Raw genomic sequence first — 20,903 nt, 5'->3', positions numbered from 1 at the left:
TATATATATATATATATATATATATATATATATATATATATATATATATATATATATATATTTCTTTCCTAGTCTTTATCAACAGCACGACCAATTATAACAGTGTATACCGACAAACACGAAGTATCGGATGATATAATTTTACTGTCCTCTGTTTTTAAAGCTCCAATTCGGCCTGATGTTGTGACCTTTATACATCAACAAGTGTTCAAAAACAGTAGACAAGCTTATTGTGTCTCGAAAGAAGCTGGTAAGTATTCAAAAGCATATATAATTTTAGACTGAATTTTTATGTAACAAATATTATGTAATAATATCTCTATAAATTGTGATGATAATTTGGTCCGTGTTACTGAATAAACAGTGATTATTTCTTATAACCATAACTGATATATTGTCGATCCTGATAACTTGTGATCATCTGTGCAATATTTCAAATATAAAATTAAATGTAATTTTTATTTCCCAGAGCATCAAACTTCTGCTGAGTCATGGGATACTGGACGTGCAGTAGCACGTATACCTCGTGTACGTGGAGGTGGTACTCATTGTTCTGGGCAGGGTGCCTTTGGAAACATGTGTAGAAGTGGATGCATGTTTGCACCTACCAAGCCATGACGATGTTGGCAGCGTCGTATCAATATTAACCAGAAACGTTATGCTGTTGTCTCAGCCATTACTGCTTCTGGTGTGCCTGCTCTTGTTCTAAAGGTAGGCCTTTCGCAAATAATATTTTTATATATTTCTATTTTTGGGAGGAGGGAGGATATTTTAGTCTTGTGTAATATATTTCGATCTGTGTAACTTATTTGCCATTGATTAGTTTTCCAGTAACATGACAATTTGTAGAGATTTGTGTATTTCTCGTAATCATAAAAATATATATATATTGCTATTTTGTATATATTACAGGGCATATGATTCAAAACGTTCCCGAATTTCCCTTTGGTTGTTTCTAAGAAAATTGAGACGTACAGCAAAACTAAGCAAGCTGTGGTTTTCTTGAAACATATCAAGGCATGGAATGATATTCAAAAGGTAAATTAAATTCATGTTGTCAGTATGCGCACCAATGAATGTCCGCATCTTTGCTAAAAATATTTTAGCTTGGATGCTCCTGATAGGTGCCAGAAGAAAGATGGTATTCAGGCGTTCTTGTCTAAGTGATTAATTCACTAGAAAGGGGTATGAATTGCCACACAACTTGTTCCAACTTAAGATGCTAAAGCTGAAAACTACCGACAGAATATTTTCCTGTAAAATTTATGTCGTATTGTACAGAATTAGAAATGCTTTTACGCAATGAAAGTCTACGAAAAAAAAAAAAAAAACGAATAGTAGCATTGTTCAGTATGTGAAACGAAAAAATAATTTTAAATTTAAAATCTCAAGCTATCAGTTAGCCTAACATAATATTTATTTAACACATATTTGCCTAACATAAAAATTTTGTAGCATATATGTATAAAAATGTTGATGCTCCAAACAGAAACTTGTTTTCTACACATGCGTAGTTAGCTTTTTCATTAAATATGATAAAATAATATAGCACACATTTATGTAAGTTCATGTACATAATTTATATACAAAAGACAAAGGATAGCGTGATTGTATTAGTGATCGTATTAGTTATCATCTCTACGTTATCGACATTTTTTAAGGCTTCTGGCTAGTCACTGCGGCCATATTGGTTGATGACGTCAGAAGCGAGAAATTGCACACGAAGTTTGCGCCCGAATCATTGCAAAGTAAAAAAATATATTAAAGTGACACTTGCAATCGGTCCTACACACTCGTAAAATGCTCAGGATAGTGTTCATTTCCCGAAATAACCTTTACAACATTGCTAAATATACGTGTGAAAATCGGCTTATTTTGATAGGAGATCAGCTGTGAGACTCTGTGGGGAATATGATAAAATAAATACTATTATAGTTAAAATATAAAAAGCACAGTATCCGGAGTATCTTGACACTTCCGCAATTGTGTTATGTGATATAGCACTACAGTCAGTAATAACGCCGTGATTCGGACCGAAAAATTTAGGCTATTATTGCACATACACATATACATACATAATTCGCTTTATACATACGATGAACGAAGTTCTTATTCTCACTGATGGCTGTGTCGCCACCGTCAACGCAGATTTCTCACCTGACTAGCCAGGAGTCTTAAGTTTAGTCATCGACTTCAGCATCCTCATAAGTACTTTTAATCATAAGTCTTTTTATTCCAAATGTTAATTGTTTTTATTGTGAAGTTATTTTAATTTATTATCTACTCTAGGTGTATAAATCTCAAAGATTCCGCGCGGGAAAAGGTAAAATGCGTAATCGCCGACGTATTTAACGACATTGATCACTGATTGTTTATGTAAAAGACAAAGTAAGCAATTTTTTTGCAAAGTAGAATTATTGTGAATGTAAGTATAACAATCTCGTTTCTAGGGAATATGGAAAGCATTCCACAACATTCCTGATGTCAATCTCATGAATGTTAACAAAATGAGTATTTTGAAATTGGCACCTTGCCGTGGTCATGTTGGGCGTTTCATGATCTAGACAAAATCTTCGAATAATTGGACGCTCTTTGTGGTGCTTAACGAAAAGAGGCGCAACTTGAAAAGGGATACAATTTACCATTCCCCAAAATGGCGAATACAGATTTGTCCCGTCTACTGAAATCAGAAGAAATTCGTAAAGTTTTGAGGGCTCCTAGGTAGGGATGGGCATCGATAAACAACATTAATATTTGACATCAAATAGTAACATCGACATATACTATTGATGTCCAGTTAATATCAGTTACAAAACATCGATGTTTTTTTAATATCGAAGATTTTTAAGGTTCAATAAGAGCCAAAAGTCGAGTTTAGCTTAACGGTATTTTCTATTGTATCTACGCTTTCCCATATTTTGAAGAAATCAAATTTTTTCAATTTTGGAGAATCATATTTGCTCATCAAATGTTTTTTACAGTTTTGCTTGTTGTATTTCAAGTGTCGCAAGTGTACAATCTGTAGTATAGCACGTGTGAATCTGTATTAACCGACCAATTAACTCAACGCACAGTGAGCTAGGAGACCAGTAAAACTGGCCAAAATTAATATTTTTTAAAACATGTGAACATATGTAACACCGTTACGCTTGTGTAAGGTTCTCGGCATCGCTCATTCCATTTCGAATGTCAAAATTTTGAAATTCAAAATGGCGGATTCATATGGCGGATCAAAATACAAAAAGTGGCTTGGTTTGGATGAAACTCAGTACTTATGGGTTTTTGGGATCGCAGATTATAAATCTGAATTCAAAATTTTGAAATTCAAAATGACGGATTCAATATGGAGACAAATATCTATTAATTATGTCCAATTTGATATGAAACTTGATATTTGAAGATTTTCGATGTGACTGATAACGAATTTAACACTAATAATTTTAAATTCAAAATGACGGATTCAATACAGTGACCATAAAATAAAAACATGGAGTTTCGTAATTGAAACGCCTGCAGTTTGCCTACATTTTACATTAAACTTTCGTGTAAAAAATATTAGAAAAAAGCTTTCAAAACCATATGAAGATTTCAGTATAAAGGGTTTGAGGTCGCTGAATCCGAATCTGATATATTTTTAAAATTCAAGTTGGCGGATGCAATATGGTGGATCGAATGCAAATAGTGACTTCATTTGGATAAAACTCTGTAATTGGAAGTTCTTCAGATGACTGAATACGAATTTAAATTCAAAATTTAGAAATTCAAAGTAGTAGATCCAATATGGCGAAAGAGTCAATCAGTTCGAAAGTTTTAGTTTTGAATACGGATTCGAATGTAGCGACCACGAATATTTATCAGTACCAATTTTCACGACGAGCGGAACACCTTTAGCATTTCTGTCCGCCATTTTGAATCCGACATTTCTAAATCCTGTGTTCAGATTCGAATTCAGTTACCTCGAAAACCTACCAATAGTAACTAACAAACTAAGTTGCATAACGATTAGAGCATTTTTAGCATTTCCATCTGCCATTTTGGATCCGCTATTTGGAATTTCTAAATCCTAAGTTTAGATTCGAACTTAGCGATCTCGGAAACCTCTAGGTACGAAATTTCATGACAATGGGAGCACTTTTTGTCTTTAGCCATTTTCTTAGATCTGCTGACCCATTGTGCACAGGCATGAAACGTGTACGCAGTATCTCGTGAATATTTCCATTTGTGGATGGTGGCAATTGGTGGCAGCTGAATTTATAGAACACATATAGACAAACTCCACGGTATCTCAAATGTAGAAATATGCGGCTCGCGTAACTTCGCGTAACTTTTGTTGCAAAAATTGCGGTAAATATTCAGAAATGTATGCGTATAATGTTCCGCCATTTTGTCTGTTTTCTATTTTTGCACTCTGCACATTATTATAATGATTTATCTAAGTATAACGATGGATCAGAAGCAGTTGCAGATTCTTTATTTGCTGTAATACAAAACTAATAAAATATTGAAAACGTTAAATCACTGGTACAATGTATAATATTTAAAGTTTAACTTGTTGCCAAATAAAAACCAGTTGATCAAATTCAATAAAATTTGAAAAATAGCTAACTTAATGTATGTAGATAACGATAAGACTTTTAGGAGAACTCATCTCCGGAATCGACTTTTGGCCATTTTTTGAGGTCTGCTGGCCTACTGTGCAACGGTCAAATTGCATTGTTCAGTTGCTAAACTGATCCTTGTAAATAGTCGATTCCGTTGAGTTATTCGGTCGGTTAGGTTAACTTACATTAGTGAAACCGGGCCTGTTTCTAAGGACTTGTATCTACGATATTAGAAATCGGTGCGAGTTTTAGATCCGAGAAAAAAACAACCAATTCATTTGCAGCTTTTATGGAAAGGTGATAGTTTTATTGGTTACACGTTTCTCGGATCGAGATCTCGGACTGATTTTTAGCATCGTGGACATAAGACTTAACAAAAATAGGAACATCGAAGACAACACATCGATAAAATATCGCTGTAACGTAACTTGCAATATCGATGGCAAAACATCGAAATATTAATGAGTTAACATCGATGTTTTCTAAACATCGATGATTTTTGCCCATCCCTACTCCTAGATAATTGCTCAAATGATTATTTTATGTAATGTCATAGTCTCCTTCCTCCTTCCCCCTCTCTCTTTCTCTCATTTACCCACTCACCTAAATATCCAGTAATCATCTTAAATATCCAGTAGTTTCTCTAAATCATGATGATATTAAAAGTCCGTGTTACTGAATAATAGTGATCAGATTTCAACCATGTGGCTGATTTATTATTAACCTTTATTTCAAGGTAGTTACTAGTGATATGTATTGTATTTCAAAGGAAATAATGCATTTGTAGAAAAAAGGTGATACGTAAGTTTAAGAAACTCAATCCGTTGACCAACACTCGGGATATGCTGCGTCTTAACTCATATGCTGCGGTTCTAAAGTGCGCTGCAATCTTAATCGCGCAGAAATGTCAACATGAGAAGGATATCCTTCCGAGAAACGAGGCGTGAGTGTATATTTTTGTTCACTTCACAATTGTGAAATGTGTTGAATTTGAAATCCTAATATTATCCGATTCCGTATTTCAGATTGATTTACTGAAAAGTTCCCCAGCTGTAAAGGCCAAGAAGTTTCAGGAAAGGAAAGGAGAAGAAAACAACTTCTAACTGCCAAAGCAGCTAAACCAAAACATTGAAACAAATAAATTGTATGAATACTGATATTACAGCTCGAATAATTCTATTATTTGACAATTCTGTTAATTTTATCCGTACTATAAATTCTATGGTATAATTTCTTTTATTTTTTATGTCTATAAATATGAATTGCATTTAGCTATATAGAGATTATGCGCAGAAAAGTATAAAATGTATAGTCGTCAACGTATCTGCAACATGGACGTAAGAATACATGGATAGAGCGAATAATCGCGGAGATCAAGCCCAAGGGGTGAGGGGAATGACTGTATGTATTGTAATACATTTTAGTAGTTGATATATCAAAATGGTGACAGTAGCTGTTTTTATACATAATAATAGATACAAAACTGTTGTATCAATATGGCCGCAACCATGTAATCCTCTTGCCCTTTAGGCTTCACAGCCCTTCGTTTATAATTGCACTTTTCGCTCCGTCCATGATCTGCAACGTGAGCCTCTGATTATGTGCAGATAGGATAAATTAAATAAACGCGACGTTTTTTCAAACTAAGAATTTATACGACTATAAAAACTAAGAACCTGTAGGAAAAGAGGAAGGAGAAAGCCGAAGTAGCTAAGCTGAAGAAGCTTTATTCCTGCAAAGAAAATTGTTCCAACACAAATTAAACCCGAAATAGATACCACGGCTGCAAAGACTGTTGTATCGAAAGTTAGAAAGTGAAAAGGTATTGATGATCTAAGTTGATCCTATAATTTCTACTTAGCACTGTATAAATTTCCAATATTAACATGATACAAAAAATGCATAAAATAATTGGGCAAGATGCCTAGTTGGGGTAAATTCCGATGAATATTTGTACAATATATTTTAACGAACCAATGACGTTATGATAGCTTTTTCGGATTTTTAACCAAACATTAAAATAATTAGTAAAAACAATAAATTAAAACACAAAGTATGAAGCAATTTATAGCAATAATTTTATATCGATGGGAAATTTTACGCTGATTTTCTCGATATTAAAATATTTAAATTATCTTAACAGAAAAGCAAATTATATTTTCCGAATATACTTACCAACTAAATATATTTACTAACATTCGCCAATTAAATGGAACATTACTGTCGAGTTTATTATATCCCAAATGGACATGTTCGAGAAGCGATGTAATGTACAAGAAATATTATGCAGATATTACTAGTACATTATGTATATCTAAAGTTCATTCAGCATGAGTTTAACATATTCGAATAATCATATGTTGAAATGTTATGTGATATTTGGAATGTTATTTGCTTAGTAACATTTAAAAAATGTTTTATCTCATGTTTTTAAAATACTTGGATATTTGGGAGGCAATGTTATTTTATACTGTTATTGTGTTTTTTTTTTAACAATTATAAAATATGCAGAAATATTATTTCGGAAAAATATACACAGAATGAGTGTTTCAAAAAATAAGCATAATGTTTCTTGTTTACTGAGATATTTATAACTTTCACAGTTGCATTTCGTGACTCGGTAATTTGTTTTGTTCAGCATCGTCTTTGGCATTAAATTCTTTCTCGTTATTTTTCTAAAATAAGTAGATTTTTTTAATAATGTAATGGTGAGTGAGAAAAAGAAAGACGTACATATCGCAGCTTTATCTATAGAGATTAACTCACTTCATTTATCGGTTGTGATTTCGCAATATACGTGAGGAAACTTTGGTTGGTTTCTTTCTTATCGATTGTCTGCAAATACTTTGCTCTTGCTTCTAAAACTTCTTCTAGTTGTTTTTTGTGTCTCACCGCTAACTCCAAAGCTCTGTATTTTGGAAAATACAAATAAATATCACGAATTGTTTACTTTATAAAATATAGACAAGAAAACAAAATAATACGAGAAACTATATCTCACGTGAAATTAACAATCTCAAATTTATTATAAAATATACTTAATTAATGCTCCTAAGGATTCTTCATCGCGGAACTTTTGATTGTCAGAAATGAGAAAATATAAGCTCAGAATTCTTGCAAAGAACATATTAAAATAAAAAAGATTCCTCTGAAATAACGCAATCGATGGAACACATTTAAAAAATAATCCGGACACTTACTTTTTACGCTTTAACAATCAATAAATTACCGTAAAATAAACGTGACATACAACTTTTTTAATTTATGTTTACTCATGATTCTATCACATTAAAATGTTATGATAATTTATTAATTGTTAAGCAAAAGGAGAGTGTTTAGACTATTTTATAGATCTGTTTGATTATAAATGTTATTTTATGAATATACTTTTTTATTTACACGTATTTTGCAAGAATTTTAAGTATGTATTTCCTTGCTTCTAACATCATAAGTCCAGATAGTTGTAACGAAGAAACAGGAACATTACATTAAAATAAATTTGTTAATAACAATAAAACTGATAGTTTTACTTCCTGTAATTTTCAACATATGTGTAATTAAAGCCAGTGGCGTAGCCAGGGGGGAGGGGCTGAAAGGGCTGCAGTCCCTTTCGAAATTAATTTTCTGGGTTATGTTAAGCGTGAGAAAAATTTTTTCGAATGACCTGTTTTTTGCTCGTCAAAAATAAAAAGTGCAGCCTCCCCCAAAACTTTTCTAGCTACGCTACTGATTAGAGCTTTCAATCATCTCTAACGCACCTATTCCAATTATAGATTTCAATGTTAATGCGTATAGCTTCCTTAATTAAACCACTTTGTAACAATATACCTTCCGCAGCCAATAAATCGCCAGCTAACAATGCCATTTCTGCATATTTTTCTGTAGCATTAGGCAAAATCTGCAAATTTCTCATACAAATTTATATGCACACGCACACACGCACACACACACACACACATTGGCTCTTAATTAATTTATATTAATCGATTAAATTCAACGTATAAACGCTCACCTTAATGTATCTAATATAATCAACCTTGTCGAATCTATCAATAGCTGCATAAGCTTCCTCCGCAGCATCCAATTCCTTGTTATCAGTCGCTATAACAGCCATGCAAGTCCATAATATCTCATTCTATTAGAAAATAACGATTTTTCAAAATACAGAACAATTTTGTGCTCGATAAAAAAATCATAGTTTAATCATCAAATGTTACCTGAGCTATACGACACAAGGAGAGCGCTTCCTTCAATCTTTTGTTCAATACGTGTTGATGCAAACTCGTAAATAAGGTATAAAAAGAGGAAGCAATAATAGCACCATCTCCGCGTCTCACTATGACCAGACCGTTACGAACACTTACGATACTAGGTTGTTTTCCAAATTCGCTGTCACAAGAATTTGAATGAATCGTCAAATTGAGGTATTTAAAACACCTCTAAAGGTTATTCTACAATTGTGCAAGTGGTTATAAGTAATTACAACAACCAATCAGAATAAAACAATCAATAAATAAAACACTCGGATTGATTGAATTTTACGTTCACAACTATTCCAGATAGCACACGATATTATAGAGATATCCCATGGACGTTCTTAGGACATTAGAACGTTCTTTAAACGTTTTTAGGATCTCTCCTGAGAGATTTGTGCTATTGAACAATCTTACGTAATTGTGAGTGGTCTTTAAGTTGAATATTTGCGAACAACTAATCATTGTGTGTGAAAATAATGGGTTCCCAAATAGTACAGAGAATTCAAAAGAAATTCAAAATAATTCAGTCGTATGTCACCAATTCTAAGTTCATTTTCAAAAGAATTCTTCAGAGTTCAGTTCAGTGAAAAGAATTCTTTTTCCATCTAAACATAAACTCTCTGAACTCATTGGTGACATACAACTGAATTCTTTATGAATTCTCTATGCTATTTGGGTTTCTGTCCAATTACATTTTAGCAGGAAAAGTAGCCAACAAAATCATATTCCAATAACCTGCGGAAGTAAATGTAGGCAAATTCTGTTCGCCAAAAGGTCTCAGATGAAAAACATATTTTGTCATGGAAAATACTGTGAGCATAATTCCAGTAGATATTCACCAACATTAATCAGTAGCCTACATGATAAAGTGGCGGTGAATAAAAAGTAGATCCGATGAAAGCGAATAAAATTAAAGAATTATGTAGTGTTAAAACGAATAATTAGTACCTGCTTTCCTTGTCTATTCTTGTCCGCCGTATCACTTTACGATCACTGTAATGAACACAATTAGGACACAACCATACAGACAGAGTGGTGTCCAACATTGCAGCCAAGACGTTTGCATCGGTCGCCCATGCGATATTTTGCGCCATTGCAGCTACAATAGATCAGTAAACAATTGCAACATTATTAGCAAGACTCGGAAATTACTATCCTTTGTTGCAGATTCATTCAGAATTTCCACTTATACTATCTCATACATAACACATATTTCAGACATACATATCTCACAAGGAAACACCGCGAACCCGAACTCTTTGATTGTGATATACTTTTGTGAGTATGTAGAGTAAATCAATACAAAAGTTTACTACAAAAGTTTAATGGTAAGTTAATGGTAAGTTAAGTGCTATAAATTGATATAAGCATAAATAAAAAAATATTTTTTACAATAAAATATAAAAAAATTTTTTACAATAAAAAAGATATTTTTTTATTTATGCTTATGTCAATTTATAGCACTTAACTTACTATTAAACTTTTATTCGAAACATTTGTTTCTATCTCCTTTAATCTAATTTAGAGTAATACACGAAAAAGTGGAATCGTCTTTTTTACTTTGTGAGTGTAAATCATACCTAAATAGCGATAGGGCACAAATGGAATATATCGTTATTCATGTATTGATTTATTCTATATACTCACAAAGGTGTATTAAAATCAAAGAGTTCGGGTTCGCAGTATTCCCTTGTCAGACATAACACAAATTACTAAAAGATATATTGAAGACATTCAAAAGACATTCTATTTCTTTTAAATATCTCTTAGACATTTTTAAGATGTTTTTTAGTATTGTGTGCTTGTCTGGGATGAATTGCGCAGAGTTAGTTGACAATTACTTAATTACTTAAGCTGAAAAGTTAATAACTTTTGACTTATTTAATTTTATATAAATTAATTTTTAACTTAAAATAATTATTTTAAAATGTTAACTTTAATTTATTAACCCTTTAAAATATCAATTTTTTAAATTGAATTTATTAATTTTTCTTATATAAGTTAAAATAATTCATCAATATCAAAATTCTTGCGGACTGTTCGTAATGCAGAATATAAAAAATAAAAAATAATGCTCGCTAGATTTTTTCGTTTCTTTAAATCCCAATTTCTCCTCTTTTGTGTTGAATTCTAAACATGAGAGAGAGAGAGAGAGAGAGGAAGATAGATATATATATAGTCTATATTTTCTTATAAAAAAAATAACTTTTTATTACTTAAACTTAATTTATGATTAAAAAATTAATTATGCAAAAAACAGGTACATTACTTTGCATACGTAATTTTTAATAAGTCAATTTAATAAGCTAATTTAATTTTAACTTTACTTTTATTTTTTAACGTAACTTTTGACTTAATTAAATTGATTTTATAAACCATTAATTTTAATTTAATTAAAAAATTTAACTTAGTTAAAAGAATTAACTTACTTCAGTATTATTCGGTATATTTAGCAATAAAATTTCTAAGTTTCATACCTATTTTACACACTCTTCCAAAACCTGTAGTTCTTATCGCAATTAAAAAGAGGTCTTTGTTGATATCTATTAGTGCCAATTGTCGATCGTTTATACCACCGATATGATTTAACGCCACCTGCGTCACGTTTTGTAGATGCGAATGTGTTTGACCTTCTGTTATTGGTTTGTTGTAAGCTACCTCCAAAATATGAAGCACTAAAAAATATTAAAACATAATAAGATAATAATTAAGAGATTAAATAAAAAATAATTAAGAGATTAAAGAATCAAGCATTTGAGGAGATAATGTAAAACAAAACTACAATGATACACTAAATACTCTAAAATGATAAGAAAACGTATTAAACGTGCTTTCCATCATATTCTATATATTTTATCTTACATTTCATGTTATTCTGATCTCTTATGACTAAAGTATCCGAGCACAATGATATGCAGGGAGGATAAAGAGGCTCTTGAGTAAGTCCCTTCCATTTTGGAGTACCCAGTAAACGACCTTGATAACTATACAATAACACAGTATTCCATTCCACAATCAAGAAATGTCTAGAACATTGCACACATATAATTAATATATAATGTGAAATTAATAAACATATGATTTCGTTATTATCATATTCAACTGTTTACTTTTCTGCAAGAAGTACGGCGGAGAGAGTATTACTCTTCAAGTTAAATATCGCTGGAGTGTTCCAATTTGTTACGGAATACACATGACACTGAGCGGGCGTAATGACGACCAAATGACCGAAGCCAAATTCGAGATGCACAACACGATCAGAGATTTCCAGCACTTCGCGAACTTCGTTACCAACTTCTCTGACTTCGATTACCTTTTTTCTTACTAACGTCGCTTCGTAATTATCCCATTCTAATCTTCTATAAACAAACAAAAATTATATTCTTTCAGTAAATATTTTAATTTTCGAAATCAATTCTCTGAAATTGAAATTAAATTTTCTTAGCAAAAATATTGACGTTTATAATTGTCCACGCTTGAATTGGTGTAATAAATCCAATTAACATTCTTCGCTTACTTTCGCTGAAGCTTACTTATCTATCACATGTCCAGTTAATAATTTTCCATTGCTGCACGCCATAGCAACTTGAGTGCTGTCGCTTGACCAAGCTATACTGTATATACTTCCGGTATTCAATTTTTCCATAGAATGCGTCCACTAAAACATAACGATAATGTAGAAATACCAATATATTGATAAGTCGTAAAAGATTAATATAACGAAGAATTTTGTTCTCATACATAAAATTTTTTAGTCCTTATTTGTTAGCATTTAATTAAGAGTACTTATAAAGCAAACAAATAAAATATTCACCCCATTTTTATCGCAAAATTTAACGGTGTTGAAGGATCCAACAGCAAAATAATTACCAGAAGAATAACACCAGCTAATTGCTGTCACAGGATGATCACCGACGCTACTGCTGTACAACTGATTACCGTTAGCGTCCCAAATCTGTCGAAAGTTTGTATAATTTTCATAAAAATTTCAAGCCTTTTTCTCCAGATACTCTAGTAAGTTACTATTTATACTATTTATACTATTTATACTGATATTTATACTGATAAGTATAAGATATAATAAGTAAATACCCACATGCACAAAATGTCACAGTGACATCACATTAACATTACTCTGTAACAATAAACTACGTCACAATGAAGTCACAGAGAAGACATAGTGACGTGCGAATGTCCGTTTTGTCATATGTGTGATATCACTGTGATATCATTATGATATAAAGAAAAATATCACAGTGATGTATTTGTAACAATGACGTATGATACTGGTTAAAAAAAAAATATATTTTGCAGAAACAATTGCAACTAGTCAGCTTATGTTGACTTTAAATATAATTTAGCTGTTTTATTTAATTTCTCACTATTTTCGCATCTGAAGATTTACTCAGTACTGGTCGGACACGAACTCGAGAGATCTCACAACACCTCCAGGTTCCTATTCTACTACCTTGCCTACTGCGCTATTTCTTCAACTCATACTAAGTGTGTTTTATTATCCCCATATGCTGAAGCACTAATTATACTTATAATATTATTTAGTACAACCATAAAAATAAACTATTTATAATTCTAATATTTCATATAATAAAAGAGAAGTTAGAGATACATGCATAAAATATTTATGTAAAATATGTTTACTTAGGTGTTGACATTACAAAATATTACAATTTAAAACATATTTGAAGAAACATTTTTAAAACGTTAAAAATAATGGGATAAGTTCTCTTTTTTTCATTAAAAAGATGTTTTTTTTAATGTTTTTTAATGTTTGAAAAAATGTTTTTATTTTCAATATTTAATAAACGTTTATTTTAACATTTAGAAAATATTTTTTAAATGTAAAATATTAACATTAAAAAAAATATTTTTTAATTGTTAAATGTTAACATTCAGAAAAACGTTTCTTAAATGTTAAAATAAATGTTTATTAAATATTAAAAAACAAAACATTCTTTCAAACGTTAAGAAACATTATTTTAATGAAAAAAAGAGAATTTATCCCATTATTTTTGACGTTTTAAAGATGACTTTTAAAATATTTTTTAAATGTTTTTTTAAATATTGTTTGCTCATTGGGTAACAGAAATAACTAGTAAATAAATAAAAAATATTATATTATATTTGTAATATTTTTTAAATATTGCTGTAATATTGCTAAAGTAGTATTTCAAATTAATGTCTCTGCAACACTGTACTGCAATATGCAATGTTGTAACATTATTCTTACATGAAAATATATCTATAAGAATAGCAAACTTATCTTTTTATTCGAAAAAGGAATTCATCTATAATATGGTAAATTAAAAGTTATCATAACGTCATTTTTGCAAAGTCATTTTGACGTCTTCAAACATGACGTTAAATACATGTCCTTAAAGGAAACATGACGTTACTGACCAATAATGACGACATATTGACGGTAAAATAACGACAGTTTGCTGCCTGAGTGATCTATACCAGTATATACCAAAAGTTATTTTACTTAATAAAATTATCAATAAAAATATTAACTTAATTATTATATTATAGTAGCTGTATATTCCAATATTATAAATAAATCCATATAAATATTAACTATAAATTAACAATAGATATAACAATAGATAGTATAAATATGACATTACTGTGACTTTCTAATAACATCACAGTGACGTCACAATTTTTCTGTGACATTCTGTGACTCTATTGTGAGTTTATTGTGATGTCACTGTGACATTTTGTGCTATGTGGGTTTATAGAATTACATACCTTGTATTTACAGTCTTCGCCACCAGAAACTATAAGTCCATTCATTTGACTCCAGCAAATAACCAGAATAAGACTGTCATGTGCATGCCACTGAAATTAATTTGTTTATAAACGTTACTACTTAAAATTCTTGGCTACTCATATTTTATTTATGACAAGCAGAGCAGTAAAATAATTCGGGCACTTTTCTTTTGTTCCATTAATCAATAAATTGCAATAAAATTAATATGGCAACGCAATCTTTAATCTATATTAACTTACATTTTCTTATTCTATATCTATATTAACTTACATTATCTATATTACCTATATTTTCTTATGATTTTATGACATTAATTTTACCGTTATTTATTAATTGTCAGAATAAAAAGAAAGTGTTTGGATTATTTGCATCTACTACATCCATTCAATCGACTGCAAGTGTTATTTTGTGAACATATCTTTTTATTTCAATTTATTTCGCAGAAATTTTGCGTGTATTTTCTTGCTCTTGAAATCATTACTCAGTCAGAACCATATGATGATTCAAGGTCGATTCGACATCGATGAGGATTAAATTAACATTGATTCAACGGCCATCGATTATTTTGACGTCGAATCAACTTTGAATCAACGTTATGATTCTGACTGGGTAGTCAAGAATTCCGCGACGAGTAGTCAAAACATCGTCTATATACCTCCGAAAAAATTATACATATAGATCCCAAACAGCACAAAATCTCCAGAAGATGTATGAGAGACATTCTCAAAACATAGGGACGTTTCTCAGAATGTCTTTAAGATGTCCTGTGGAGATCTGTGTATATGTGCTGTTTAAGATATTATTTATTCTTAAAAAAATATATAATTCCGCGAGAATTTCAATGGCTTTTCATGTAAGAATAAAGAAAGTTATAATATATACATATCCCAAGGAGCGTCATTGCGCGTATAACGCGCTTTTAATGCATATTCAACTGCATTAGCTTCGAAACCACATTAATTGTATGTTTAAAATGCACTCAAATTAATGCGATATTTACACATTTCGTAATAACAAGTTTTATAAAATGAATGAATAATTTTTTACGTGATACATCATCAAACCACAAATTATTGCTTGCTTGAACGAAAGATCTGTTCTTTTTCGTAAAATTTCCTAAACTGATGTATACTCCTAGTAAAGTCAATTCCTTTAGCAACTCAGGTCATCCTTACCAAAACATCTTTCAACCCTAGCCTTTCTAAAAAGATGCAGAGGCAACAACATCGTCCCAAAGTTCTTACAACTAAAAAACCATCTCGGCCCGAAGAAAGCAAACAGTATTCTGCAGAAAACCGCGGCCTTGCTAGTAAAGGAACCGATCTCATACACAAAAATGAAAGTTAGTAAAATCTCAAAAACTTTTCCAACTTCATCTTTCCTTAGCCTCAACCCTTTGACCAGACTTATGGCTCATACTGGACCACATAACGTACGAACAATCCCAAAACACTTACGTACAGTCATCCCAAAAATACTACAAACTAACCACAAGAAACAGTTACACCTCCTCCACCAAACACAGTAAAAAAACCTATCCAACAAAGCCTTCTCTTCAGAAACCATTTCCGCTCTCCACAAAGGATCAAACTTTGCAATAGCTCCAACTAAAATACCAAAGGAAGAAATAATCAGTCAGATAGAATCCTCCCTATTTCTACTTCCACAAGAACAAGCCAACAATGTAGGTTAACATACTACAGAAATCCAAACTACCAAAACAGAACCTGATCAGACTAGAACGGTACGCTTTAAAACAACTAAACCAAGATACGGACATCATTATCCTTCCTGTAGACAAAGATAACACAACAATAATAATGAACAAAGAAGACTATGACAAGAAAATACAGGAATTCCTCACAGACGATACCTACCAGAAACTGAAGAAAGACCCCACCCAATCCTTAAAAACCCAAACAACAAACCTTATAAAGAACAATATTCTCCCAGAAAAAAAAATCCTAATCCAAAAAAACGCAATATCTCCAAGACTATACGGCTTTTCCAAAATCTACAAAACCAACATATCACTCAGGCCTACAGTGAACGTCATAAACTCCTCAACATATAAACTGGCATGCTTTTTAATTAGTAAACTGGAACCTGTCAGCAAAAATACCCTCTACACGGTCAAAAACTCGGCGGACAGAAGATAAAAGGGATCCAATTTCAACCAAACGACATCCTAGTAAGTTTCGACGTATTATTCTTATTCAGGTCCCAATTCCAGATACCATCAAAATAATCAAGACCTCAAAACAAGGGGTGTATATCAGTTGGACACGGGGCAATTGGACACAGTCCAATCACAAGTCGCTGTTCCAAGGGACCCTACAAATGTCTCTAATCACACGGTGCTGTGATTGGCTGTGTCCAAATGCACCGTGTCCAAGTGCACCGCTCCCCAAAACAAGTCCTTTCCGATCTTATCCCCCTAATTGAACACTGTCTTACCAATATATATTTCAGTTACAATAATCAATTCTATAAACAAATTTTAGGTGCAGCCATGGGATCCTCAATCTAATCATAGCTAACATCTTTATAGCACATTTTGAATCCTAAGTCATCCTTAAGTGCCAGTTGAAACCCTGAATATGGCTCCGATATGTAGATGATATTTTCGTCATCTGGCAACACGGAAAAGAAAAACTCCAGGAATTTCTACATGCGCTCAACACACAACATTTCAACATTACCTTCATAATGAAAGTCGAATAAAACAACAGACTATCTTTTATGGATGTCCTAGTCACAAAAAAAGAACAGATGGCTCCTTGGGTCACTAAGTTTATAAGAAACCTACATACACCAACCGATATCTCCATGCCGAATAACATCATCACCCAGCTCAAAAACAATTCGCTAATACACAGAGTATTAGCTATCTGCGACAAGAACAGCATCCAAAGTGAACTCAAGGATCTCAAGAATACTCTTCAAAATAATGGCTACACGGCAACACAGATAAATAGAATAATCACAGATAAATAAAATAATAGATAAATAATCAGGAAACACCAAACCAAAAGACATCAAAATATATAGACTGAACAACTCCAAGGACAGACGAAAGAACGAAACTTCATCACCACCTTCCTTCCATATATATAGAGAATTACAGAAGTTGGCAGAATCCTGAAAAAACAATATCAAAATCATTTACAAACCACGAACAAAAGGACAGTATCTGAACAACCCAAAAGACAGATGACCTCCACTCCACTAGACACTTCTGGAGTATACAAAGTCCCCTATTCCTGCGGTAAAGTCTATATAGGAGAAACTGGGAGGATAGTGAGCACACGTATAAAGGAACAACAAAGCGCAGTCAAACTGAAAAATGTAACGCAGTCAGCATTAGCGGAACACAATCTAAAAAGCGGACATAAAATCCTGTTCAACGAAATAACAGTACTGGTCAAAACCAACAACTACTTCCCTAGGAAATATGGAGAATTCTTGGGAATTCAAAAGCACTCCAACAATCTCAATAAGGATAATGGACAAAAAATCAATTCTATTTGGTAATCCGTCCTCCCGGTTTTCAAAACATGATAGACAACAAATTTCCCACCACCATCCCCTCTACCAACGCCCCATATTTCTGTCTCCTTCTCCCCTCTTCCCCCTATGCCAACTACTATACAGGGTGTCCCATAACTGGTAGAACACCCGTTAGGGGTAGATAGGGGATGCAATTTAGAACTGAAAGTTCCTCTTCCATTTTTTGATCCGACAATTAGTTAACGAGATATTAATTAATTACGTCTGCCAATCCTTTAGAGCCCTGAGTGAGCGCTCAGGGATGTAGGACGCCGTGGGCTCCTCAAGGGCCCTGCTTGTCCATTTTTCTCCCCTTTTTGTACACACATACTAAAATCATTCACGATACTCAACTATCGACATGCAGAAAACATTCAAGTCACCCATGCACTCGAAGGAAACATACTACACATGACCTCCCCCTCCGGCACATAAAGTGAAATCACTCGGCCCACTCGCATTAAAAACATCCAAACTATCCATGCACTCATAACCGCACACAAAAACACCCATACATCACTCCCACAGATTGAAAACTTGCTATCCCCTAGCCTCGGTCAGACAGCCATTCACAAACCTACTCGCTCACTCATCCATATTTATTTCTCTGTGATACAAAAAAGGGGAGAAAAATGGGCAAGTAGGGCCCTAAGGAGTCCACGGCGCCCTACGGCTCTGAGCGCTCACACGGGGCGCTAAGGGATTGGCAGATTTAATTAATTAATATCTTATTAACTAATTGTCGGGCCCAAAAATGGAAGAGAAACTTTCAGTTCCAAATTTCACCCCCTACCTATCCTTAACGAGTGTTCTACCAGTTGTGGGACACCCTGTATAAAGGAAGACCTCTCAGAAGCAACTCGACATCAGGTCGTTCTTCCCTAATGAAGCGGACTAAAATGTTCGCGAAATGTTGGAATCAAACAAAGAAAAATCCATGCGGCTCAAACCTGGAAACTAAATCTAATATGATGTATACTCGTACAAAATAGTTAAAGTTTTTTCTTTTTAGTGAAGTGGCTGTATTAGTTTAAAAAATGTATGTACACTGGAACATAAGAATGGATGCTTTTTATTGAAAAACCCCAGTTGAAAACTTAATTGGGATTTCTACTGGATATTTCGCTTAGGTTTCCTAGGTGGATTTCCTAAGTGGGATTCCCAGATGAGTTTTCCAGATGAGATTCCTCACGTCAATGAAATGTCGATGTCACGAAATGCCATATCTGTAATTCAACAATATTTGTCATTGATTTAATAAAAAAATAATGTTAGAAGAACAACTCATCTAGCACAGACGCTTGCAGCAACATTACTGCAACGTTTCAATATTGTATATAGCAATGCAATGTTGCAGAAACATTGCAAAGACATAAATTCGCAAAATACTAGCAAACAAGATATGCGAAAAATATTTTTTAAATGCGCTGCCATAATGTGCATTAAATGCGAATTTAATGCGCTGCCATAATGTACATTAAACGCAAATTTAATGCGGGACAAATATACGCTGTAAATGTGCATTTACAATCCCCTTTTAATCTTAATTAAAATGCACATTTAAAGCGCATTGAATGCTCCTTGGGTTATATACATTATAATATATATAAGATGTTTCTTAACTACCCAACAACTTAGGAGTTGATTCTTTAAATGTTTTTATGAAAAGGAGTTTATATATGAACATACATATAGTTTTAAAATTTTATATTGAAACGTAAATATCTTCTAAACTCATTAGTTATAGAGATTATAGTTATAGAGATAGCAAAACGGGCATGAAAATTTGAAGGATAGTTTCACCTCTTAAATCTGCGCCATTGCCGATAAAAAAATATGGGTCTCTTATTTTTGATCATTCTATAAATATGCTAAGTTTCATCGGAGACACACACTTCGCGAATGTTCCTTGTTAGTAAATTTTTTTAGTCATTACTAAAAAAATTTACTAACAAGGAACATTCGCGAAGTGTGTGTCTCCGATGAAACTTAGCATATTTATAGAATGATCAAAAATAAGAGACCCATATTTTTTTATCGGCAATGGCGCAGATTTAAGAGGTGAAACTATCCTTCAAATTTTCATGCCCGTTTTGCTATCTCTATAACTTTTAGAGTATCTCTGGATTATCTCTTTAACTATTGGAGATAGAAAAAAAACTTTTTAGATAAAAGTTGTACGGTTTTTTATAAAAAATAAAATGGGCAAGATTAAGAAAAAAAATATCTTTAACAATTAACAAAATAGCCATTGATAGATTCAATTTTTAATTTTCCAAATTTATTGGAAAATGGATAAAAAGTTAGCATTTTTTATTCTGAATCCATCAATATATAATATTTTATATTTAAATTATATGGACATTAAGATATGTAAGCGGAAAGATATACCCCTACAGCACAGAACATTGAAAAAACGTTGATGAGACGTTGCAACGTTAAAGATAGAAGTGCGGGCGTTTTTTCTACATAGATATATATTGATTTTTCTATATTGATTACAAAATATTGCTGCAATGTTGAATATATATTGAACAAAAAGAATAATTTTTGCAACAATATTGGAGGAGCATTGAAAATTATATTATTGATAATATTAAGGAAAAATTTGTTATTATATAACAATATTAATAAAATATTAAATTTTATTATATATATATATATATATATATATATATATATATATATATATATATATATATATAT

General features: G+C 32.2%; 1 protein-coding gene and 1 pseudogene across 3 annotated transcripts in view; one reads left to right on the top strand and one right to left on the bottom strand.

The window, feature by feature from the left end:
* LOC116846187 overlaps positions 1 to 5,760 on the top strand; it is an 8,058-nt pseudogene extending 2,298 nt beyond the window's left edge.
* A 629-nt stretch (positions 5,761 to 6,389) lies between these two features.
* LOC116846147 (intraflagellar transport protein 80 homolog) overlaps positions 6,390 to 20,903 on the bottom strand; it is an 85,034-nt gene continuing 70,520 nt past the window's right edge. For all 3 annotated transcript variants that reach the window (XM_032819628.1, XM_032819626.1, XM_032819627.1), the window contains 12 exons: positions 14,627 to 14,716; positions 12,672 to 12,812; positions 12,391 to 12,515; positions 11,968 to 12,216; positions 11,720 to 11,883; positions 11,335 to 11,532; positions 9,806 to 9,956; positions 8,819 to 8,990; positions 8,614 to 8,736; positions 8,360 to 8,499; positions 7,368 to 7,509; positions 6,390 to 7,276 (listed from right to left, as the gene is read on the bottom strand). In XM_032819628.1, the coding sequence (XP_032675519.1) occupies positions 7,199 to 7,276; positions 7,368 to 7,509; positions 8,360 to 8,499; positions 8,614 to 8,736; positions 8,819 to 8,990; positions 9,806 to 9,956; positions 11,335 to 11,532; positions 11,720 to 11,883; positions 11,968 to 12,216; positions 12,391 to 12,515; positions 12,672 to 12,812; positions 14,627 to 14,716 (1,773 nt within the window). In that variant the 3' untranslated portion in view covers positions 6,390 to 7,198. The remainder of the gene's footprint in view (positions 7,277 to 7,367; positions 7,510 to 8,359; positions 8,500 to 8,613; positions 8,737 to 8,818; positions 8,991 to 9,805; positions 9,957 to 11,334; positions 11,533 to 11,719; positions 11,884 to 11,967; positions 12,217 to 12,390; positions 12,516 to 12,671; positions 12,813 to 14,626; positions 14,717 to 20,903) is intronic.

The sequence above is a fragment of the Odontomachus brunneus genome, unplaced genomic scaffold (assembly GCF_010583005.1).
Source record: "Odontomachus brunneus isolate Ranch 3 - 2012 unplaced genomic scaffold, Obru_v1 Obru_scaffold_061, whole genome shotgun sequence".
NCBI classification, from domain to species: domain Eukaryota; kingdom Metazoa; phylum Arthropoda; class Insecta; order Hymenoptera; family Formicidae; genus Odontomachus; species Odontomachus brunneus.
Note: the sequence above shows the minus strand (reverse complement) of the source record. Positions and strands in the feature narration are given on the sequence as shown.